Here is a 26377-nt window from a genome sequence, read left to right on the forward strand (position 1 = left end):
GAATTATTAAATGTGCAATAATATTGCTCCCTAATTTATTTTCTCTAATTTTGGAATTTTCTCTATATCAGACTTGCTAGTTTGGGTCAGCGCACCACACCGCGAACCACACCGGCCAAGCCTGAAACTTAGCGCACCACACCACGAACCACACCAACAAAAATCCAAAATTAAGAGCACCACACCGGGTGTGGTTCGCGGTGTGGTTCGGGGCGCATTTTTGCGAACCAGTGGTGCGCTGATCCAGAAACTAGCAAGTGTGCTCTATATCGACCGATTTTAAGGTTTCGTGTCTCTCAATAAAAAATAAAAAACTGGAAAACTGGTTGAAACAAATATTCCTCCTTTATAAGGAATCGTAAAAATTTTTAATGGTTGCTATCAGGTAAAATCATAAAATCAACATTGTGCCAAAAGACAAATTCAAAAAATAGAAATTAGCACTACCAAATATATCCGCTTACCTGACTAGATCCGGTTGCTCCGAGCTTTTTAAGGAGATGAACTTCCCGTAGTAATTTGGAAAAAGGGGTGACTTCATTTTGAAAATAAAATTTGTACTTTTCCACCGAAATTTGTTTGACGGCGAAAGACAGAGGTTGTGAAAATTCTGATGTTTCTTCTTCAATCTCAAACACGTTGCCGAATGAGCCTCCCCCCAAAAATTTTATAGCTCTAATATTTTCTTTTTTGCTTTTAAATTCAGGCGTATGTTCCTCACTTCTAGAAGACATGGTGTCTCCTTAGAAGTTATGAAATGTCACACCACGTTATGCATATTATTCTGAAATTAATGAGATTAAAAAAAAATTATTACCAATCATTTTAGTAAATATGTATGAAATTATATACCCTGGAAACACGTGTATGTATATAGCTCTTAAATATGCCATCTGATTTGCATGCGATTTTTGATTCTATGGAACCTAAATTTTAAGTTGAAAATGTTATTATTTATTTGATATTTAGAGATTAATATGCAGATTTATAAGAGAAACATATATAATTATATGTTTATCAAGGATAAATTATCATACACGCAATTCTTTACACTTACCTTTACTTCTATAAAGCACCAGGACATCATTTTAAGTCGTATTTATAGACCTAAAGTTGTTCACAGATTTCAAAATATGTAGAAAACAACGAAGAAATTGGTTTTATACAAACTTATTTAGACTCGCTAAAAGTGAAGTGGGATTTACTGTGATGCTTAAAGCATCACATGAAAGTAGAATCTTATATGCATATACATAGCTTTCATGCAAAAGCAATATATGTGTAATACATACACATCCATGCTAAAGAGTGATTTTGGCTCTGACTGTGACACTAGTTTACATAGATATGTGTTCCGTCCCGTGTTATGCAATTTGGCGTATGCGTAAATATATGTAACAAAGACGGAGAGGACTTTTGTGGTGGCATAATTAAAGTATGGGTCGCATGAATCTGTTCAGTCAGGGGATTTCGACCCAGGGTTTTATTAGGGTTTTTAGCTTTTAATCGGTTATACTTAAATTCATAAAACAAATTGGGTTTACGCCACATGCACATATAGGCGGAGTGTCGACGTAAAACAAGTAATTTAATGTTTCAATTTGATTTTTATTTGTTTATTTACTTCAATATACATACATAGATGTGTGTTTACCGATAAACATTCTATAAATCGTTCACAAATTTTGTTAAAGAGGTTCTTTTGTCAAATTTTATTATTGTTCTTGTTCTTTCCATGTCAAGACGTTGAACATACATAGGTATGTTTGTTGTGCTTGTGATTTTGCACCTAACTGGCTCACGTCTAACATATTTACAATCACATTTATAATCAAAATCATAAAAACGCACTATTGCGCAACCTCTCTATTATCAACTTTTTTTTTCACCAAATCCTTAAAAACTAAGTAACACATGAATCGTAAAATCTACCATGATTTTATTCAAAGTAATAACACTTTCTTTATCCAGAGTGTGGAAAGCGCCACACTGAATACCAGTTCTCCTCAGGGAACGAAACAGTTTCCTCTCATACCTCGAAACGCACCTTCCTCCAATAAACGAAATAAAATCTTTCGCCGTTTCATACACATTGCCCGCCGCGGGTAACACGATTAAGATAAAAGCCCCCCCCAACCAAACTTGTCAAGGGCAGGATGAAATAAACTGAGAGAGGAAGTACGTCATGGAGACGAATCGTCCCATAATTCGCCATAACCAACAACCCCATCCCAAAAAATATTAGTGAGGGGTACGCAAAATAGAAGAAGACCTCGTTCCCGTAATCGTTCCAAATTTGTAACTGTCTGTACAATCTTATTTTGCAGATTCCTTTCGCGCCTGCAACTCTGATTAGTTGTCGCATTCCTGACGTGCATTCGCTAAACACGATTAACATCAGGGTTAACATGCAGACAACGGATTTCAGTAGTTCAACCCATAAACAGGCTAATGTTGCGGTTCTAAGGAAAATTGTGAGAACGTTTGTTATGTATATATGATTATACATAAATAAGTGGTACACAGTGAGAGGAGACAGAGGAGAGTATTTATTGGAAGAGAGTTAAAGCAGGAGTGATGTACAGATTCATAACTAATTACATATACATATCTACGTAGGCATACATATACCTAACACTACCCTCTAACGAAAAAATTTTTCTCCTGAAAAATAGTCTGAAAGAGTGTGTAGGTTTGCAAACTAAAAATTTCAGCAATTTTTTTGGCAATTTTAGTGAGAAATTTGAATTTTTGTTGGACATACATACATACATATTTAAGATTCATGGAAAAATGGAAAATGAAATACGAAATGACTCCGAAAAATAAACATGAACAAAGATTTTTGCATGAATAACATTGAACAATTTAATACACATATCGAATGACGCAGTAAATTTGCAGGGCTGGAATTTGAGAAGATGGTATGGCTCGCAATCGGTGGTAGAATTGTGTCATCTCAGGCGTGGTGGTGGTGGTTGACTCATATAAAACTTGCAGATTGGGACAAAACGATAAACAAAGAAAAATACATTTTTGTGGTCGTGGTATGTGGTCCATCGGGACATCGGAGATACATAAATACGCAGACTTGTGAGGGTTTTGTCGGGGTGACCCATAACCGGACAACTCGAAGACGCAGGGTTTTGTGTGGGTGACCCATAACCGTGACTCGTTAAAAAAGGGGAACTATGTACAATGTGGATTTCCATACTTGAACACGCAAATAATATGTAGACGTTGCTCATTACAAACATTAATCTCAGCGTTATATTGCATTCTGAGCCTGGGAAAGTGGTGACAACGCAGATCGAGCATAAAAGTTCAGCAGAATTTTGAGACAAGGTGAATCAGATTACATTTTTGCAACAAAATTTTATAAAGAATTGGGACAATTTTCCAGACGAAATGAATAAAAATGACATTTTTGCAAATATTTTGCAGAAATTTTGATGAATTTTGAACGAATTTTGATCAAAATTTTTCAGAAATTAAACGGAATTTTTTTTTAAACAATATTTTTACGATTTTTTAACAATTTTGAAGGACAATTTTGCATATATTTTTTTGACGTGTTTAAAACAAATAACGGAATTTTGAATTTAGCATATTTGCTCGAATTATGAAATGTAAATTTTGGTCTGGAGATTTGGAAATTTTAAGAATGGGGGAAGATTTGCAGGGTGGTTTAGAACCAATTTACAGACCTGATAGCATCCGGGAGGATAATCCAATTTACAGACCAGATGACGAAAATTCACAAAAAAAGTTTCACAGGAAAATCACACAGTTTACGCAAGGTTTGAGAAGAGAGATTTGGGAAGTTTCCCTATCGGAAGCAAAATGACAAGCTCTAAGGGGCGGTGGTCAAGCTGCTTAGTCGTCGCAGTCGTAGCAAATTTGGTAGGTGATATGTCTTGCGAAGAATTTTGAAAATTTTAAAATCCATTGTGAGTGGGAGGAGCGAAAGAAAGTACTCGACGGTCCACCAATGTTATGTATATATGATTATACATAAATAAGAGTTAAAGCAGGAGTGATGTACAGATTCATAACTAATTACATATACATATCTACGTAGGCATACATATACCTAACACGTTGGATACCCGGTTGGATCTGAGTAGCTGGATGGGAATTCGCATTGGGTCGAGGTTAAGAAATATAAATCCTGGAATCATAACGGGCAGGATTAAGATAATAGAGAGATTTGGGTCGAAGCTGAAATCAAATCCGTTTCGGTTTGGCTTCAACATTTTACGAAGCCAAGCCAAAACACATTGTCTTGGACGAAACAGGTTTGGCTACAAGCTAAATTTATATCAGCTTGGCCAGCCCGCAAAATTTAAACGTTGTTGACATTTAAAATGTGTCCAAGTTTCTTCCTCGGTGATAAAATTAGTTAATTTTTCGCCCTGGGCTATAGACACTTCCTCCATGCTTATTTACACTATGGGATGCTATTTCTAATTAGTTAATTGAAGAAAATGAAACTTTTGTAACAAGGATAAACTGATGATAAATTCTCACATGTGTGAGATTCCGTTCAAAAAGTGCGCGGTACAAGGTGAGACAAAAAACTCGCTCTCTGATTGGCTGAGAGAGAGTTTTGGCGAAGCCAAAACACCAGCTTCGGGAGCCGCTCCCGAAGCCAGAACTTTCAGTTTAGCTAGCGATTCTGGCTTCAAGAAAAAAATAGTGACGTCATCAGTGACGTCACCAAGCCAAATTGGAAGCTAAAATGGAAAAACGCTTCGACCCAAACCTCTCTAATATACTTGACGAAACTGGTGACGAGGAATTCTAGGAGTTTGTTCCGCTCTGGGGTGCTGGTAGTTTCGCCAAGGGCTAGAATAACATATATGTAAATACATATGTATTTATGTAAATGTTTTCATACATAACTATAAATACTGAATATTTCCCTGGGAATCCCCGACTTATCGCTAAAATCATAAAAATCAATACATTTGTAATCACTTTTCTGTGAATTTATTTTAAAATCCTGTACCCCTATTTTGTCATTGGCAAGTTGATTAACAGATATGCAATATCTTTTTGAAGTTAAGATAAGCCAGTTTCTGAGGGGCAATTTTTCAGGAAACTGCTTAGCATCTCTTCCTTCAGAAACTGTCAAAACCTGGAGGGTATATTGCAAAAAAAACTTGGCACCGACATATTCCAAAAATTTGTCGTGCAGAATTTTAAAATAAATTCCCAAGGCTGAGAAATGATTGAAAATGTGGTGATTTTGACAATTGATGGATCGTAAAATTCTAGATGCGCGTTAAGTTTTTACCTCCAATTCTTTTACTCAATGGGTAAATCGGATTTACTATATTGCACAAGGTGTCCGGTCTCCACGCTGTGATGAAACTTATCAGCGTGAAGGATGGGAAAATCGTGATGAAGTAGAATAGGCAGAACATCTCGTAAATGTGAGATATTTTGTTATCCTCATCGAAACCTTTGACCAAGTTGTGGAGTAGGATAACCACGCAGAAAACGGTATGAATTACCATAAGAAATGGACAGGATTTCAGCAGGGCACGCTTCCATCCACCTATTGCAACGCGGGATAGCTTTTTTTCCTCCAGGGAAAATTTGAACGGTAAGATCCAGATTTTGCTATACAGTTTGAAAAATGAGTCCAACGCTGTCCACAAATCGGGTTCGAAAATGTTTACTTGTTGATTAGATTTTTTTAGTTTTCTTCCCATCCAAGATTTTATGAAGGTATGAAATTTCTGTGGGTTTTTTCCACCCATTTTTAGAATATTAGGCCGCATCGTGAAATCATGCCTGTTCACTTTGATTCATTCACTTGACTCATTATGATAGTTAAAGAAAATGAATTTGCTGTCATTTGAATGAAAATGAATGAAATGTCATTCCCCATGAATCACTGTGCGTTACTTCAATTACTCGTTTCATTTTTAACCCTGTGCTTAGGTAATACCTGGGATGAGGTAAGAAATGAAGTCCGATGAAGTGAAATGAAATGAGTTTGAAATGTGAATGAAATCTTCAGTCAGAAGTCAGAACTCGGGATGACTGATTTTAAATGACAAAAAAATTGCACAGCTATGCATACGTGAAATTGGTGAATGAAATGTGTTGATCCGCTTTCATTGATGAATGTAACGAGCAAGGAAGGGTATCGCGCATTAAAAGGAGTTTTTGGTTAAGTTAGGTTAGGTTTTTGATGGTACTAAATATTAATAACTAAAGATATGCGACCGAGATAGTGATTAAACTGTCCCATGCAATCATCAGAGTAAATACTTTATTTGCTTATTTGTTTCAGAACTGAATCAGTGCGTGGGCCTTGGCTAGAGGTGCTGATACGTGTACATAACTACTGAATTATTTATCAGTAATACTGCCCGGTTAAAATTTTACATGGGCGAACGTCATCTAGCGTTACATAACGGTAGAATTAATATGTATTCCTTCTAGAAAATTGTGTAATACGCTATTTTGGAACATTCTGGAACCGTTTAACTGTCATGCCGGGATTGTAGATGTATGAATTTAATTCATACATATGTGGGCAATACAGCGTCGTTTGTTTTGATTTCGGGAGGCCTAATTCAACTTTAGACCTTCCACTGACCGCGTTTTAATATGTTTAAAATTTTAATATGCTTGTTGTACGTACAAGACAAGGTACTAAATTGGTTTCGGTTGCAGAGTGGGATTCACACCCAGGATTGGGAGAAGCCCATGGCTTTAATCAAGAATTAAAACTTTTAACAGGGTTTTAACGGGTTCTTGGGTTATATTGAGAGTTGTTCATTATTGATTCACTCTGCATTCACGATGATAACAATATTAAGGCGATAAATCCGCTGTGCACATTGAAATAACCTCACTTAGCATATGTATGAGAGATAGGTTTCTTGTAGAACGTAGTTTTAAGCTAGAACCCCGTTAGAACCCAGTAAAACCCAAATAAAACCTAGTTAACATGGTTAAACCTAGTGGATTTTAGTCATTTACAACCCTTGCAAACCCAAAAACCCAACCTAATAAAAGCCTGGGTTAGAATACCGTGCTCATATCGGATTCCTTTTCCGAACTGAACACTGTAGTCTATCTGTCCAGTTTTTGCATATTTTATTACACGCAGCCAATTTAAGTTCTACATTTAGATCGTGGAACACATATCTGGCGATAAGCAACACCAAAAATAAGCTGAGCGTGTGAATGAATTGAGCAAACTACATACATACATATTTATGTAGTTATGTAACCTTATGTATAAATACAGCCCAGAAACATTTCACGAGAAAAATGGAAATCCTCCCTTACCGATTCCATCATAATTTCTTTTCAACTGAGCAAATAAATATGTGTAAACAGCGAAGTCTCGTGTGTTAAGCAAACGAGTTTTTGACTGGTTTCCCGTTGGTAACAAAACGTCTCCGTAATCATCACCCTAAAATAGGACACTCTTTGTAGCTCCACATCGGGTGACGATTTGTTTCCAAATAATTTAGAGTGTATTTGTACATACATAGGCAAGTAAGACGAAAGAATCATACAAATATACATACATAATGCAGTAATTTGTATGGATAAATAGAAAAAAATATTATGGAATACAGATATCTAATAACTACAATGTGAATAATAAATTGACATTATGAAATATTAGAATAATACCCAAATAGATATATGTAAGTATGTCTTATTTATCATATGCACGAATTTTGTCTTAAAATAGCTAATCTAACGTATTCTATTACATATGTAAGCCTTCTCATAAATTAAGCTTAGAATTGTGTAACATACAAATCGATGAGGGTTAGTTAACAATCCACCGATTCCAAGTCATAGCTTAAGCCTAGTACGCAAGACGTTTTTTTCCAGGAAAAAGGACAAGTTGTTCGGTTAGCATTAAGCTAGGGCACCGCATTTTAGTTATTCTCTAGTGGTAAGAAAGTTTACCACCAGAGAAAATTGTCCGGCGGTGGCCCGAGAGGGGCCACCACGAGCATACCCACCACCACCACTCAATCATCTGGTCTCTTGGGGCCCATTCATATATTATGTCGAGAAAAGAAACAATTCTTCGACACCCACGTGACCTCCCTTTGTCAATAATCATCAACATTTGCTTGACCCCCCAATGGTGACATAAACTTCTCTTCATAATTGAGAAAGAGGTTCCTTTACAAATTCATTAATTTTTCTACATATATACGTATGTATGTGAGTATGCATACCCTTGAATGGACATTTTTAAAACCTCTCAAATTCTAACATGGCCTAAAAATGCAGCATTACTCGTCAATGCGAGATATATTTTCAGTGATTTTAAAAATTTCTCGTTGAGTCATAAACTTCATTTTAGTTCATGGCGTCGATTTACCAAATTACGGTACCACGCTGCGGGCACTTTCCAACAATTCCCCAGACCTCGTTCTGCATATATTTTTGCATATTCTTCCGTCCTGAGGGCTGGAAGGACCGTAAGTGAAACTTCGTTGTGCCACGCCCCCTGGGGGCGAAATGGTTCCCCGGTTGATCTCCTTCCAGCCCTCAGGACGGAAGAATATGCAAAAATATATGCAGAACGAGGTCTGGGGAATTGTTGGAAAGTGCCCCATAATGCCACCGCAGCGTGCCTCCCTCCATAAAATGTTTACGTAATATATGAACGGACCCTTGTGTCATGTCTTGGGGTGGCGAAAATCGTCCTCCAATGTAGGACGATAATATAGTGGTGATAGTCATGAATGGCTAAAAGTCGTCCTTCGAAGTAGAAAAGGTGGTCGAGTGGCAAAAAATCGTGCGAAATAATATTGGTGTTTGTGGCGAAAAAACTGGTGGAAGACGAAAGCCGGTCAAAATTATGAATGGGTGCACTCGCGCAGGATTTAGAACCGTATATGTTGGATTTAATCAATAATTTAGCTATAAAAGCGATAATGGGGGGTGAACGGTACCACCTACAGCTTTGCTTGTACTACAACTTTTGAAAGATGAATAGTTTGCCTACAATGTTAAGTGGTCACATTTTGTAATTTTGCCTCTATTAAATTATCTAAAATGCAAACTCACATAAAAATTTTACTGTAATTTGAACTAAAATAGTAATTGAACAAAGGCAAAATTACAAAATGTGACCACATAATATTGTAGGCAAGCTATTCAGCTTTCAAAAGTTATATCACAAGCAAACCTGTAGGAGGTACCGTTCACCCCACATTATCACTTTTATGAAAATGAATTAGCATTGCGAGCATACGAAGAAAATCCTGCCGTGAGGTGTTGGGTAAAATGCGGTGCCGTAGCTTAAATTACTCATTCAGTAACTTGAACTTCACTACAAAGTGAACATCCCTAAATATTGCCCGTGGGTTGACAAGCGGGTATAAATTCTATCACCATTACGTTACACAGGGTTATTAAGAGTGAACCAAGTATGTATGTACATTGTTTCTTCAAGTCAATTGCAAAATAGTATGACTTGAGTTTCCTTATCTCGATTGGGCTAAACTTTTTGCCGTGAAAAATCCGCCCTGAGTACTAGCCTCAAGGAGTATTATAATGCAATTTTTCCTGCCCTGGTATGTCCCTGAACTTGACTTACTCTACGTGTTTACTTATTCAAATACTTACGTGCACGTAGTCGAACTTCACATTATACATCATGTTCGCATAATTGTACTCACATTTACCTGACCACCGTTACAATGCTCGGACCCCATGAATTTCATCCTTCTTCACGTAGTAAACCCGTCTTTCTTCGTAATTCCTATCCCAATTCTAACAGCGATTTGCTGTCTCCCGGATTATGGAAAATTCTGCAAAAATACTTCACCGTATTTCGTTACATCCTCCCCTGTGGAATATTGTTACAAGAAAGAAAAATGTATCTGGCAAAGAGTTCCATCTTAAAGCTTGTAATTATTAAGGTGTCATCAGTTCTGCTAATGGCCTACACTTTTTTCACATTTGTCCTCATAACTCAAAAACTACGTCTTACACAAAGCGGGACAACCTCTGATGCCCTGAGCATGGAAAGATTTTTTGTCATGTTTTATATTATTTTTCTATTTCCCGCTATCATCCCGACCTCTATAATTATTTCTTTTTATGTTGAACCAATTTGCCAAATTGTCAATGGCATAGCTAAATTTCAGGACAGAATCAAAGGTACATAAATAATGTAATTCGCTACACTCTTAAAAATAGTGTTACCCTATTGAAAAGTAGATGGATCCACTCGGAACTCTAAATTAAGTAAACTATCCTAAATTCAGAGCAAAATTACCTTACTCTGGATTTAGTATGGATTACTTAATTTAGAGTTCGGAGTGGATCCATCTACTTTTCAAAAGGGTAACACTATTTTTAAGAGTGTATGAATTTAAGTATTTACATAGTTCACTCCATTTTTTAGCCATAATTTCCTTTAATTTCTCAGCCTTAGGTCGAATTCGGCACGATCCACCCATCAACAAATTATTGGAGATACCACTGAACACCTTTACGCAAATAGCCCCTTCATTTCCGTTAATTGTTGTCCCGTTCGTAGTCTGGCGGAACTCAGATCCGCTCTGAATACTCGAGCTTTAAGGAGTCTAGCTTCATTATAATTCCGCTAAGACTTACAATTCTTACATGGGCGGGAAGCGAATTGATCAAATCACTCTGCGGCGTTGGCATAGTAACGTTGATAGGTTTAAAGGCATCCCTTCAAATTTTGGCCCGCGGAAAGAAAATTCTCGAAAAATGGAGCAATTCTCAAACCAGAGTTGTCAAATTGTATAAAGAATTCCAAATTTGGCTTGCTTACTGTAACCAACACTTTTGCTATTTTGCACTCCCGCCAATGATATCTTTTGGCATGGGTATTATAATTTTTGCGACATATTTAACCATCAAGCTATCAGGAGAGATTTCAAACGCGATATACTGGTTGTGTCCGATGACGAGTGTGTTGGGGTTTTGCGCTTTGGTTACCGTCTTACCACAAGCGGCCATGGTTTGGGAGAATTCAGAGGATTTTCTGAAGCTTCTGAGGGGCAGGTGCTTCTCGAAGTACGAGATCAGAATGGTCCGATCACTTTGCAGGGTGGGAATTAAAGTTGGGCCCTTTGCAACGATTACGAAGGCGCTGCAGGCAGAGATTGTGTGGAATATTGTGGACTATACGATTAATTTGCTGCTAACTTTGGAGTGATAATAACAACAATGTCCAAATTCTGGACAATAGCACAATGCATATATATGTAGCTGCTTTCTTTCTTTTACTGAAGGTGTGTGCGACTTAAATGTACAGAAGTTTTAAAAATGCGATAGCTTGGCACTCTTTTATTTTTTTAAGAAACTTAAATGTATGTACAGTAAAATTAATATTGTAATCTATATATAGGTAATCAATAGATCTAATAATAAATTTATTGCACAACCCTAAGTAATTAAAAGATATCTTGTTGACATTGTTATGTCAATGCTTTCTCCGAATTTGATTTTTAGCAAGCCACATGCTCTTAACTCTTTTCGCAATAGAACTCTTCTTCCTCTTTGACAGCCCAAATTGTTTTGCGCCAATGTGTTGAGCACTCTCTGTGAAATAATATTCACCATAGAGGCAAGTGAAATGAGGAGAATGTTGTTTATCACTGCCGAAACTACCATGACGGGATATACTGCAAATCCTGGAAGAGTTATTTCTCCATGCATTGTGATACATACGTACAACGCAGATATTTGAATTGCTGGAAGGAAAGATATCAGCATGGGAACAATTCTTTCAGTAACGAAAGCGTTGAACGATTTATCCAAGACTTGGACGTAGTGGTACATCCGGATGCAAGCGGTGATGTCAATTCCATTCCCAATTTTGGATATTTCCCTAAATATGCAAAATATGGGTAGTTATATGAAAAGTTTGCACAAATCCTTGACGTTTTATGACATGAAATGTTCGATTATGACGCTTTATGGATTACTGGATCATTCAATAACCTGTTCAGTAGTTTGAAGTAGTTCAGGAAGAATGTTATTCCTACAAAGAAAATATATAGAATCCAAGTAGTTCCGGAGTATGTTATATGAAAGAACATCCAAGTTTCGAAAAGGTGTACCCCAAGCTTAATTCCGTAGCGCAGGGGCGTAGCTGTCGCGTGTCCGCAAGTTGCAAACATTGACAATATGAATGGAGGCGTGCACGGGAGAAATCGCAGTAAAAGAAAGAAGAATTGGGTATGCGAATATTCCAAGTTCCATCAAGTATATGATCGTCTTCATGGTCTTGGTTACCATGGACTGGGGAATTTTTGGTAGATCTGTGTACAAATGTTTAGACAATCAAATTAGTTTCATTTTATGAAATTTGTTATCGTAAAACACTTCGTAGCCACGGATTATTTATGTTCGGAGTCTATCAAGCTTTATGAAAATTTAATGCCGTTAAGGAGTTTATTTGTTCAAATTAGGTCAATCCATTTTAAAAATTTGATCAAATCCAATCAAGTTGGAAATCTTTGAACCGATACATATTGAAGCATCTATATAAAGTTATATATATGTATAATCAAGCCGAATGCGTCACTTACTGTCTATAATTCTTGCTTCGAAGTCCAGAAACGTATTTATGATTTGAATGGGGGCGACATCAATGGAATAGTTCCATCTAGTGATTAAGCAGCCAAGGGGCGAAATTAACAGCGCTAATCCCTGCAATTTTTTGGACGTTGTGAGCGGTCCGATGCAAATGTTCAGAAACATTGCCGTGCAATATATCGCAGTTAGTACACATTGAAATTTGAATAATCGAATCACTCCGGTGGTATTAATTTTCTTAAAACGCTTTGATTTTTTGTTAAACTCGAACGGGACACATTTCAACCGATGACAAATGTTCAGATAAAAATTCAAAAGGGGAAGGAATTCCGTTCTATACATTGTGCAAGCTTATAATGTTGACAAGGTAATGAACGTTATTGCTTTGCGTTAACACTTTGATAGTTGCGTGGGTTGATCAATTGATGAACTTAATTCATTCGGATACAACATTAATTAATTATTCTATACTAGATTAATTGCTCAATCTAACGTCAGCTCATGCACAGGCCGATAGCACATAAACATAGTATATTTATATGTGTACAACATACGGTATATGTATGTCCAATCTCCGTTAGTATTCCCGAGCTTAATTAAGCAAAACATTTCCTTATCGTGATTTACTTGCTACAGGTCTGATTAATCGCTGAATAAAGTTTAACTTTGCGTGGTCACCACTGTACATCTATTTATTTAGCAATGACGTTCTTATTTACCTGGAATTCGATTTTCTGTATTAATTTTGACAAACCCTTATATCTACATATATGTACGTATGTATATACTATTCGCATACATATATCAATTAAAATAAGGTTGATTTTCAATTTCATGCCTTGTATCCACGTCCACGTGGATTAATCTACTGCTTGTAGAGTCTATGTAAGAATGCAAGATGAATTGAATTATTAAGATCTTATATCCTGACAACGTAATTAAAATCGAACGGCTTATGTACATACGTGCATATACTGTACACCTATACACAATATGCATAGTTGTGTATATTGCAGCTACATACATATGTGCATAGATTGCAATGCGAAATGGGCCGCTTGGTCAATGCTTACTGCACCTCATAACAATTGCCATACATACATATGTATATTATTATGTACATGTGCCACCAATGATCCCACAAAGGTGCCATATAATTCCAGAATTTCTAACTACAAGTATTATGTAAAAACTCCTGGAACTTAAATATGTAAGATCGAAAACCTCAGCTATTTTGAACATACTTAATTTATAAATATGTTGAAAAAGTTTTATAAGTTATAAAACGTTTTGGTATAATGAAACCAAGTTGAGCCTAATGATGACATATCGATTAACTGTCAACTTTGAAATTTAGCTTTCAAGTCGACAAATATCTATTAAGATATGACAAATCTCCAAATATATAAATACATATTTATAAGGTATATATTTAAGTACATATATATGTACCTAAGCCTTGAAAAATCCTGATCTTCGCTATTTTATAATAAAAATATTTCATGCATACTACTCGAGTTCGATAGATACAAAGTATATACATACTAGCGTTTAAGCCCGTCTCCCGCCGGGCGAGAGTTTATTTGATTATCATGAAATTTGAGTTGTATTGTTCATAATTCCACATAATTAATTTTTTATGGTATTTATATATGTAATTAGCTGGAAATGTCTGTTTCAGGCCATTCGAAACTTAACTTTCTACACTTTCACTTCCGTTTCGGAAAATTACTTTCACTTCCGTTGCAGACAAACATTTCCAGCTTATAAAATAAGAAGATGAATGTACATTGTATATTTACCAAAATGGTCTTAACCTATTCTCTCTGCATAGTTACTATTATGTACAAAATAATTCGTAAATAATTCAGAAATCCACCTCTTTATGCGACTACACTGGAGAATATAAAATATCTCATGTACTCTTAATCCACGTAGGATTGAACCCTTAGAGAAATTGAGCATTCGGAGAAACTAAATACGCCACTTACAGTCTCAAAGTTCATCGTCAACATGATTTGAGGGAATTTGAGACTGACAGTGGCGTAGTTTCTCGGAGTTCTCAACTTCTGTAAAGGTTCAACTGCGTGCGAATGGATAGTACATTTAGGGTAAATATGAATATCGTATTATGAAATGAGGTGTGTACATATGCATTTATAGCACAGACATCTTGAAATCAAATGCACCGCAAGCTTAAAAAGCTTAGAATATAGAAGATTTACGAAAAAATTCTTTCCCCGTCATGATAAGCAACTTGCCTTGGACAACTAACCATTACCCGATGACCTATCGCTTACAAAATATGTTGATACTGAGGTCCACGCAATATATAAATACGTAATGCCACAGAAATATATTCATATAATGATTAAACTAATAAAAGATCAATACATAATTTGCCATGCGGCGTTTGAATTTGCATAAACCAAGGTCTTATGTAAACGCTTAGTGCTCCTCAAACTAAATAATTTATGCATAGGTAAATTCTCAACAAACTATTTAAATTATGCATAAAATAAGCCTACAAATTTCATGCTCGGTTGCATCTCCATCCACTACGGTAACCTTTATTCCTCTCAACTTCACAATTTCTACATCTGCATGCTGTATGTTTTAACATACATTTTAACATTTTAACATTTTTAATTTGAGTATTAAGAATCACACTTGCTAGTTTGTGGTTCGCCGAACCACTGGTGGTTCGGAAGTCCCGAACCGAACCGAACCTGGTTCGGTTCGTGGTTCGGTTCGGTGAGTTTAAGAAAAAAAATTGGTTCGGTTTGGTTCGGTTCGGAAAATTTTTTAAAAATTGCTGGTTCGGTTCGGTTCGGCTCGGAAATTTTTTTTAATTGCTGGTTCGGTTCGGTTCGGTTCGGGAAATTTTTTAAAAACTGCTGGTTCGGTTCGGTTCGGTTCGGTTAAATGAGAATGCCCAACTACTCCTGTTTATTATTTATTATACAGCCCTGGACGTCATCTCTCATTGCTAATAACATTGCAATAATGACGTCGAGTGTTTTTCATCATAAAGAACAATAGTAGATGGTTTTTGTGATGCTGTCCCATCTGCTGGGAACAAAATTGGACTATATTGGTTCGGAAATGCCGAACCGAACCACGAACCGAACCGAACCAGGTTCGGTTCGTGGTTCGGTTCGGGAATTTTTTCTTAATATACTGGTTCGGTTCGGTTCGGTTCGGAAAATTTTTAAAAAATCGCTGGTTCGGTTCGGTTCGGTTCGGGAACTTTCTTAAAAATTGATGGTTCGGTTCGGTTCGGTTCGGGAAAGTTCTTAAAAATTGATGGTTCGGTTCGGTTCGGCTAATTTTTAAAAAATTATTGGTTCGGTTCGGTTCGGTTCGATTTCCCAAACTAGCAAGTGTGTTAAGAATGAGTAGGAATTCGGGATGTAAAATTTTACCGGCAAGCAAATGACATCGTGTTGAACTTGAAAACCTGAAATTATGGGATCCAAAACCTGTTATAACGATTTTGTTAATTGATCTTATTTTGTAAACTATCTCATTTTGTTAACTGTTTTTAAGCAGGTGGTACGAAAGCTAACACGCTCCCTCCCAGATATAAAGATACCCTCGGAATTTCGATGAACATCTGTGTCCTCATCTTCGCCATCTTGCCGTTCTTCAACGTCTTATTTTCGCAATACTTTGGGAAGGATACGCTCACAATAATTTGCAATTTTGTACACCCATGTCACGGAAATGTTAAGTATCTCGTCTACTTTATGCGGGCGACATACATAATTCCCGCCGTAGAATTAATCCGTCTCTTCCCGCTAGCAATTTGCCTTTTCACGGTTGGATCCCATATCGTTTTTGAGATCTTGTCTCATCTGGGCGAAACAGCAGGTACCTGTTCAGATTCATTTATTCGGTTCAGAGTGAATAAATTATTCATTTACTGTTCAATAAATTCATGAAAAGGAGCGAATAATTTTTTTCAAAATTTTGGAATGAATGAATCTTGGCTAAATATTTATTAATTTCATATGCATGAAGAATGAATGAATAATTGTACTCATAATTAATTTTTTTCACGCTATCCTTAATCCGCGGGGTATATTTAGAAACATAATAAGGCGAATGAGATAACATGAAGAAAAAATGAATAATTCATAAATACAAAAATTGTTTACTAAATGAATAACCAATGAATAATGTTTCTCAAATTTTAAATTGAACGAATTTTTTGAAGGAAGAAATATTTTCTGAACAGGTCGCATATCGCTGAGCAGAGTCAAAAGCGTGGAAGCCCTGACAAAATATAACTGTTTGACGATAATCCTTCAAATTGTTTCGGACGTCTCCGCCTCGGCTGCCGCCGTTCTCATGCTGCTTGGTCTCGTGCTTAGCGTGACGTTTAATTTTCTAACGGTCAAAATGCGATCCGTTCTCCCCCTACCGTACTACCTTGTTTGTCCCATGGCCGCAGGAATTATTCCGGTGGCGATTCAAATCTTGGTACCGGTGGCGATTAGAATTTTCGAAGATTCCGCAAAACTCATGCAAACTTGGAGGTTTGCGTTGAAGCGGACGTGGGACAGGAAATATTTAAGGAGAAGATTAAGGGCGTGCAAAGCCGCGAAAATATATGCGGGGGTGTTCAAATTTAATTTTTTCCATTTAAGCAGATCTACAAAGGGGACGTTTTGGTATGCAATTGTAGATTATACGATTACCGCGTTGATTTCGGTGTAGAAAATCTGAATGAAAATCTTCATTCACATTTGCTCCTTTTCCTTCAAATTCAGTTCACTTCATCGGGTTAAATTAATAAAGCATTAGATAATGGATTTTTGCTAATTAATTAATTATGTATGTATTTATTTAATTGCATGTAGGAAAATTAAAAATTCGTAAAAAAACTGACCGACTTGCTCAGAAATACACACTTAATAACAATTTTTGCAAGTAACTTGTCACACCCCGCATTTTTAAATACTGTAGATTGGCATTTGTATAAATAAGTTATTAGGTTACATTTATTCCTGCATTCTTAAAAATAATGTAACCTTTTCGAAAAGTGAATGCACTCTGAATTATATATTACATAAACTAAACTAAATCCAGCGTATACTTTACTCTTTATCAAGTTAACGTTACTTTGGATTTATCTTAGATACTTAATATAGAATCCAGAGTGCATCAACTTTTCAAAAAGGGTAACATTATTTTTAAGTATGCGTATGTACATAATTTGGGAATAACACTGATTAATTTACAAGAAAATTTTTACATTAATTTAGATCAACACTTCTCGGTTTCTAAATATACATAAATTTTCAGACCTTATTTCATGAAATATTAAGAGTACATTTACTTTTCAAAATGGTTCAAATCATTTTTAAGAGTGCATTTATAATTTCTATCCTGTACAAATTCAATTAAACCAACATGCACAAGAAAACCGATCAAACTCCATTATTCATCCTCCTCCTCCCTCACAATTTCCCGGGTCTTTTTCGGTCTCCCGATTTTCGCCCCGGCCACCCCCGTCTTAACCTCGCCTCCATCCGCTTTCTTCTTTTTCGGCATATAGTGCGAGTACTTCTCCCGCCTGTCGGGATCATGTGACCTCATGTGAATATGCAAATACTCCGGGAGTCGGTACCTCTTCCCGCAAAGGGTGCAGAGATGCGGGGCGTCCTCGGGGTCGATGTGGATCTCCTTGTGTCGCTTCAACTTGTATTCGGACACCATTTCACGGCCGCAAATGTCGCACGGAAATCGAGGCGCACCCTGGTCCCGAGTCAAGTGGACGATTTTGATGTGACCCAGTAAACTGCTTTTCAAAGTGAAATCCTTTCCGCATCGTTCACAGATGAAGCTAAATTAAGTAAATTTGATTAAAGGACACCCTTAAAAATTGATGGCACACTTTTGGAAAGTAAGTGCCCTCTGAGTTTTAAATTAATAATTGAGGTGCAAATCAGATTATTTTTTTACCACCTCAGTTTGCAAAACAAACTCTTTATAATTGCACGAAATTGTACAGATTAATACGCAAAATTCAAAGAATTTCGGGCGGCCCCAACCTCGCGAAAACGCTTGGTTTTCGCAACAACAGTATGAGCTGTTGCCGTCAGTCATATTTAAATTCCGCCGAAGCGAGACTTTTTGCGAACTTATGGCGCCCTGAATTTTGCGAGCTAAATGTTATTTCTGCAAGATTGATCCCACAAATCGAGGTAGTCCAGAAATTATTTGAACATGGTTCGCGTCCCCGTTGTAAGTAAACTACAAAATCTGGATGTTAGATTCCAGAGTAAAATTTACCCTTTACCAAGTCAACGTTACTCGTACAATTTACTTAATTTAGAATTCAGACTGGTGATTTACTTTTCAAAAGGTAACAATTATTAAGAGTTGATTCTTCGCACAAATTAAATATTTAATACCCCATTTCATTCATTACCTTTGTTTACCCTCGGAATGCAGCATTTCGACATGACGCCGAAGCTGTTGCGAATTCTTGTACCGTTTTCCACACCCCGGCACGTCACAAATGAACGGGGTTATCTCACTGTGCCGACAAAAGGAGTGAATTTCGCACACTTTCTCCGAACTGAAGGCAAGTTTGCAGGGCTTGTGCGGGCAAAAAATGGCATATTCCCCACATGCGGGCCGTTCTTTGACGTGGTCGTCGAAATCTTCCCAGTGCGGGTAAAACTTGGTGCATCCGCGGCACGTGAGATCTTCTCGGGGTGTGTGGCTCGAAAGGATGTGATTTTCCAGGCCTTCCTTCGTCTTGACGACTTTTTCGCAGGTCTCGCATCGATACCTGTTCAAACAAAAAAATTGTCATTCAAAAGTCATTCATCCCGATTTCTGAGGGAAGATTTTCATTCAAACTCATTCAGTTATTCAAGGTCAAATTAATTTCATATCACTTCATCGGACTTCAGTTCTTATTTGGCCCCATGTAGTAAGCATAGGGTGAACAATGAGTGAAAATCTTTTTATTCAGTCATTCATCTGAAACGACAGAATCCTTCAGTCATTTTCATTCAAATGAGAGGAAATTCATTTGCATTCACTATCCTTCATAATCAGTCAAATGAATGAAAGTGAATTCATCTAAAACGACAGAATTTTTCAGTCGTTTTCATAAAAGGACAGGAAGTTAATTTTCATTCGAAGGACAGAAAATTCATTTTCATTTACTATCCTTCATAATCAGTCAAATGAATGAAAGTGAATATATCTAAAATGACGGAATCCTTCAATCATTTTCATTCAAATGAGAGGAAATTCATTTTCATTCAGTATCATAATCAGTAAAACGAATGAATGAAGATGAACAGGTATGTATGGTCGGATCGATACCCCTTCGTCTTGCCGGAACACCAGTCCACATGTGACTTCCAGGAGACGATGGAGGAGATTTCTTTGGCACAATGGAGACATGGGAACGACGTGATGCCATGCTTGACCGCGAGTCCGGTCAGTCTTTCGATTTCTTTCTCCTTAATTTCGACCGGGATGAATGTTTCGTCTTCCTGAGTGGGAGGAGGTGGTGGAAACGCGGCCATGATTTGGGCCCATGAAAGCGTGAGATCTGGAGGAGGAGAGGGTGGTGCATTTTGAAGAGATTCCTCATCTGAATACTAAATAGAAAAAGAGAAACTTGAAACTAAAAAAAAATCAATAATTTGTACATATTTATTTTTGTGTAAAATAACTAACATCCGGGTCGTTGTGGTAATCTTCTTGGTCTTCGTCGCTGTCAGAATCTTGTATTGGTGACATTATCGGGTCCTGTTTCGTCTGGAAAAATAAAAAAAGTTAGACAATGGTTTTTATGTATCAAGTTGTTATTTTGTCCACTCACACATATTTTCTTTCTCCGTCTCTTGCGGTGTTGGTCATTGGAAGAAAAAGTCTCTAATATTTCGTCCCCCTGAAACGCGAGAGGATCCACGACTTCTTCCTCGAAGGCGTCGTTGTCGTCCAAGTGGAATTTCAGCGTGACAAAATTTGGAGGAGGAATTTCTGCGTCAAGATTCATTTCATATGCGTCATCCGGTTCATCCTTCGTTAACACGTCGGGATATATTTCTCCGCCAAAGTCTTAAAAAAAGATACAAAATTGTTCTAGCTTAAAATATATGTATGCACTCTTAAAAAATGATGCTACCCTTTCAAGCCTAGTTGCAGAATTCAAACTGCATTTACATACTTTTCAAAATGGTAACATTATTTTTAAGAGTGTAGGTAAAAAAAATATACACACATTTCTCAACACCCTTTATTAAATTAAAAATAATTTACCATGCCTTCCCCCCACAAATCCAGTATCAGAAGCGAGATAACTTCTTATCCTGCTTGTCGCCGAGTCGGTGCTCTGGTCTTCGTCATCCTCCCGAATTTCTTGCTTGACATTGACCACCCTCCGGACTTTTTCTCTCACTGAGTCAAATTCTCTCGCTAACTTGTTAATCTGGTCGAACAAGCGGGTTCCCCGGGTCACGAGGTCGTCGCACGTGGAACACAGTGACACCCAGTCGGCCGGGTGACCATAGTTCTGTACGAGGTCGGAACACAGGGTGGGGGGCAGATTGAGCAGTTTACGGAGGATGAAGATCACTCGAACGTTACGGTCGACAAGGGTGACCGAATCTTCGTCCTCAGGGCCAGGTGTACCCGAGCAGCACAGGAGACAGGAATCAGTCCGGCTGAAAATAGATAAAAGTGGAGTGGACCAATGTAAAAAAACATATTCACGTCAAAAATATTCTTAAATTCTCTTCACATTTTTTCGCAACTTTGCGATTTTTGTGAAGAGTTTGTGACGCGACAACCAATCAGATCATTTTTATTTCTAAATATGCCGAGCAAAATGGCCTGCATTTAAGTTGTTTTTTGCAAACTTGTCTTAAAGTCGCCACAATAATTGACCGTAAATTATTGACGTATTTTCCTTTCATGAGAGTCTCATGATGAGACTGATTTCGCGAAAATGCGTTGCGAAGTGACGCCGTTGTGCAAAAATAGTTTAAGCGAAGCTATTTAGCTATCAATTTATCTCGGTCGCTGAAACTAGTGAAATGAAATTTTACACCAATAATTTATTAGTCCGTCTTTTTGCAATTTTAACTTTAAATTGCAAATTGCACAAAAATATTAAAGGCTCAAAATGACTCGTTCAATTTAAATCGGAACAGCACCCGTATTATGGAATAATTTAATTATTTACGTACTTTGTTAAGATGCCGGGACGTGACGATGTGACCCCTTCTTCCCAAGGATTTTGTTCCATTGTCCCCTTTGGTTTAATAGTGTTCCGAAACGCAAGGTTCGGCTTTTCGCCGTGAAACCGGTCTTGAGTTTGTGACAATTAACTCGTCCTGTCCAGTAATTTATTAGTGTGTAGTCTGCAAAGTGTGATATGTGTCAGTTCAGCTGATTAATTAATATTTGAATAATTAATTCTTAAATACATGTTCTGCCTGCGATTTTAAAGTACGAATTATTAAAAATTTAAATATACACCAAACTAATTAAATATTGTGTTCACTATTTATTTAAGGTTTAAATTACAAAGAATAAATTCTGGTATTTAAATAAATGTGTTATTTAAATACACATTTGGTCAATTGAACATAGTTGATTAAAGTAATTGTATTTAAAAAATGTAAAAATATCTGGAAGTCAACAAAGAGTGAATGATGAGCAGCTGAGTTTAAAATGTGAGAAAAGAGGGAATCTCAAGCCAGGCAAGTTATCCGAACGTGAAGTTACCCGAAACCCGGACGTGAAATTGTTCCAACCCCCGAAAGGGGTATGCTTATGCTTAAAATTTCATGCTGGATTCAAATATTGAATTAGTTTTACTATAATTTGCCATTTCAGGATTTTATAAATCCTATCACCCGCCTCATCATCACGTTTTTTGGGGAAAATGAGATTTGTAATACGCTACATAGGGGGATTTATGTGGTCTTTTTTAATTAAAAATGTAATGTAAGAAATTTTTTCTTTAATAGCTCTTTGCCCCTCACAGAAAGTCTTAAACCCCAAAATATGTATGCGCATCAAAACTACGTACATACTGTCCTCGTACTCTGCTCTGTCACCTCATTTGCATATTTTAACGCAATCGTGAGAGTCATAGAGTTTACTCAACATGGAAAGCCCGTATCGCCGAAAATGGGCTATTGAGATTTATGCAAATGAGGTGACACGCCTAAATGCGAGGATAGTATGTACATACTTGCATTTTCACATGCTTAAGACAACAATGATGCAAAAAAACAAGGAAGTTATAAGCTAAAAGTATACTTTATTAAGTATTTTCATATTTTCCTTACTATTGCGGTGCATCCAAGTCAACCGGATGGATTTGATTTGAATATCGGCCCGCCTCCAATGTTGATCAAATGGGCACGTGATTTTGGCGCGTAGAAATTCTGTCCGGTTGACTTCGATGCACCGCAATAACTGCGCCCTTTTTTGTATTCAGTCTGAAAACATTAAACATATACATATACATATGTTTAGATCAGCTTGTATATAAGCTGGTCTTTGTATGACATATGTACCTACTTACGTAAGGATAGAAATTTCAGACAGTTTGCACGCAACGTCTCCCAAAAACAATTAGTTGATTACATCCTGACATTTATGTATATCTGTATGTATGTATGTAGGTAGAACTTGCCTACATTACATATTATACTCCAAGTCCATTTTATGCTTTGGAAAAACAGATACTTACTTACGTGACATTTACACAAATAGGTAAGTGGAAAGTTTATTCTTAAAATAATATAGTTCTTTGCATGTTGTAAAAAGTCAAAGACATTGATTTTCCAAATATTTAATGTTAAGCGATCACCAAAAGCGGATGGTAAGAAGTTTAGAAAATGTTTGTGTACCCCATTCTGTCATAACCTTTCTGAATATTTGGTTAATTTGCAAAAATTTTCATATTTTTCTGCCCAAAGATTACCTGAAACCTGGTATCCAATCATTACGAGCCTAAACACATTCGGGGCTCTAATGACAGGTAGATTTGTAACCAAAGAGTTTGTCAGTGAAATATAAAAATTTATAAAATCCTAAAATCATTTACATAAAGACACATACTTATTTGCATATTTGTGCAGGCTAAGTTTGACTTGAATGTACAATATAATGTTTTACAATATTCTGTCTTCGTAATCGTTTCGGGAAAAAGCTCATTTGCATTATTTATGAAATCAATTACTTTGACTTTTATTCATACGAACATGCAACCATATTACTTTTAGAAAACAAAATTTCCGCAAATTTATATACATATTTGCAAGTCAATATTTTTTCCAATTCAACAAGACTAAATATATATGTATATATATAGGGAACAGGTTTAACATCCATGTCAGGATGTATTAGACTAAACTAATTTTTGTGGTCAGAAGTAATGTGCCAAATGTTGTGGAAAGTTTCTATCCTCAAACATGCCATCTAAAGATTAGTTAGTATAAGGGACGCGATAATTCTGTACACATGCATTTAAAGATTCACATTTTTAATGCCGTAGTTTTTTAAATTTGTTCCAGAAATTCCAAAACATCTTAGCAAGACAATTTTTTCTCATTAAATTCGCCCTGCATAAACACCCTAAAAGATGGTTTCATCAGTTGTGCGACAAAATGAAGAAATACATTTTTGCCTCTAGTTTCCTGATTTCTATCCATTTTTCCTCAACCATAACAAATTTTGAACATAATCCGACCTGTTTACTGATGTCTAGTCTAAGGATAAATGTAGAAAATAATCACTCTTACATAACCATGCAGTACGATAACCACTTATCCTTCGCCCATCGTAGCGGTCTGGTAGTGAAACATTTATCCTCCACTGTCCCAGTTAATTCGTTCCATTTCTGGAAGACAAATTGCATCGAAATCGTCGCATTTTACGAATCTGGAAATCCTACCGAGTTCTTGTATGACCTGTCGAATTGGGGGTATCACGGGAATGTCGTGATGTACGCGGTATTTACAAACTCCAACCAACATAGGAGTGATTTATTACCCTACTTATGCACCTTTTATGCACCAATTTATATAATAGTGCTGAAATTTGGGGGTGATCTGATCAGGGTACATACCGGAGTACTACATCCCACAAGATTTACCCCGTTGAGGAAATGGGGAATAATTCGGTCGCTGAATGGGGAGGTTCAAGGCAGTGGCGGATAAATAGGGTATGTGGGGTAGGTGTGACATAGGGGCCCCCGCGTAGCGGGGGCCCCCGGGTTCGGCGTGGTGTGCTATACTTAAAGTTTGGTCAACGAGTTTCGAAAAATAAATTCACTGATACTGCGGATAAATTATTGTTAGATTAATTGTTATTAAGTACTTACTCGCATAACAAGTAGTTTGGGGAAACAACAAGTAGGTGCTTAAGTATTTATGTATATATGCTGAAGGTAATTCGGTTACGATTATTTATTGCCGATTTGGAATAAATTTCTCACCGGTCGGTTGTATGTAAATTGATAACCAGTCAGTGGTAGAGTTAAATATATATCTTCGATTCTGGGTATAATCGTAACCGAGTTATTTCCAGTGTAGATTATTTAATCTTGGAAGGTGTTTTTGTGGGTTCGAACAATTTTTGCATGCGATTGCGCACAATTTTTGCACACTTGGCGTCGCATACTTAGCTTGATAATAAATGTGGGGGCCCCTCGACAGAGGTGAGACTTTTTCTAGACAAAAACTGATTCTTGAAATATATGCCAAAAATTATATTTCCAGAAAATTTGGCTAGAAAAAAGTCTCCATATCTGTTAAGGGGCCCCCAAATTTATTATCAAACTACTAACAATGCACATGTCAGACATGTTTCGCACGGATCTTCATGAAACCCGCACTAAAATATCAAGGAACTAAACACAAACAACATTTAGTGTGACACTTGAGCACATCTGAAGAATTCGCAAAATGGCGAACGTTTGAAGTTGGCAAAAACGCGAATTTTCATCCAGCGAACGGGGTTCGCCTCTCTGCTATTCTCCTACGCTTCTCGCCTCCGGTTATCGCCTTTGGTTCAAAATTGAGTTTATTAATTTCCCAACCAAGTTCTCATCCGATTTTTCATCTGTGATTCTTAAATAATTTGTTTACACTTTTTAATATTTCAAATGAATTCACTTAACTTCTTATTCAGAAGGGAATAAAATATTTGTGCTGAGTAGTGGATTCGATTTTTCCATATTTTTCGCATTGCGTTGTTTAAAGATTTTGATGACAAAAATCTTAGGAATTTGTGTGATGATGTTGGCCCTTAGCACACATGAGACTTCGTATATTCGGTTTTTGTATGTTCAAACAGGTTTACAAATATACGCATTGTGAAAGAAATTTAAAAAAATCGAATGCAATATGCTGAACCAATTTTTTTAAATTCCACAGATTAGACCTTATTTGAATTTTTAAATATTAAAAAGTGCTAGCAAATTATTTAAAAGCCACAGATGGTAAATTGGATGAGAACTTGGTTGAGAAATTAATAAACTCAATTTTGGACGAAATGTGAAAACTGATGACCTGGTGAAGAGAAGCGCACGAGAAAATCGTAAAGCGGAGAGGTGAACTCTGTATAGTTTCGCATGGTGAAAATGCGCGTTTTTGCAAACTTAAAACCTTCGCCATTTCGCGAATTCTGCAGAAGTGCTCAAATTCCACACCAATTGTTGTTTAGTTTCTTGATATTTTAGTGCTGGTTTCAAGAAGATCCCTGTGCGAAACATGTCTGACATGTGCATTGTAAGGTGTGC

At 36.8% G+C, this 26377-nt stretch overlaps 1 protein-coding gene and 1 long non-coding RNA gene across 2 annotated transcripts; both read right to left on the bottom strand.

The window, feature by feature from the left end:
- Window positions 1-17399: 17399 nt before the first annotated feature.
- LOC118436978 lies at window positions 17400-17847 on the bottom strand. The gene is made up of 2 exons (XR_004835822.1): window positions 17799-17847; window positions 17400-17547 (listed from the first exon to the last, which is right to left on the bottom strand). It is a non-coding gene; the product is annotated as an uncharacterized LOC118436978 (long non-coding RNA).
- A 20-nt stretch (window positions 17848-17867) lies between these two features.
- Window positions 17868-22302, bottom strand: LOC110854978 (zinc finger protein 408). Its single transcript, XM_022103405.2, has 8 exons — window positions 22047-22302; window positions 21807-21980; window positions 20878-21281; window positions 20438-20676; window positions 20293-20373; window positions 19933-20213; window positions 19022-19387; window positions 17868-18433 (listed from the first exon to the last, which is right to left on the bottom strand). The coding sequence occupies exons 2-8, from the start codon at window positions 21863-21865 to the stop codon at window positions 18028-18030; spliced, it is 1836 nt and encodes a 611-aa protein (XP_021959097.1). The 5' UTR covers window positions 21866-21980; window positions 22047-22302; the 3' UTR covers window positions 17868-18027.
- Window positions 22303-26377: the final 4075 nt, after the last annotated feature.

The sequence above is a fragment of the Folsomia candida genome, unplaced genomic scaffold (assembly GCF_002217175.1).
Source record: "Folsomia candida strain VU population unplaced genomic scaffold, ASM221717v1 Fcan01_Sc011, whole genome shotgun sequence".
Taxonomy (NCBI): Eukaryota; Metazoa; Arthropoda; class Collembola; order Entomobryomorpha; family Isotomidae; genus Folsomia; species Folsomia candida.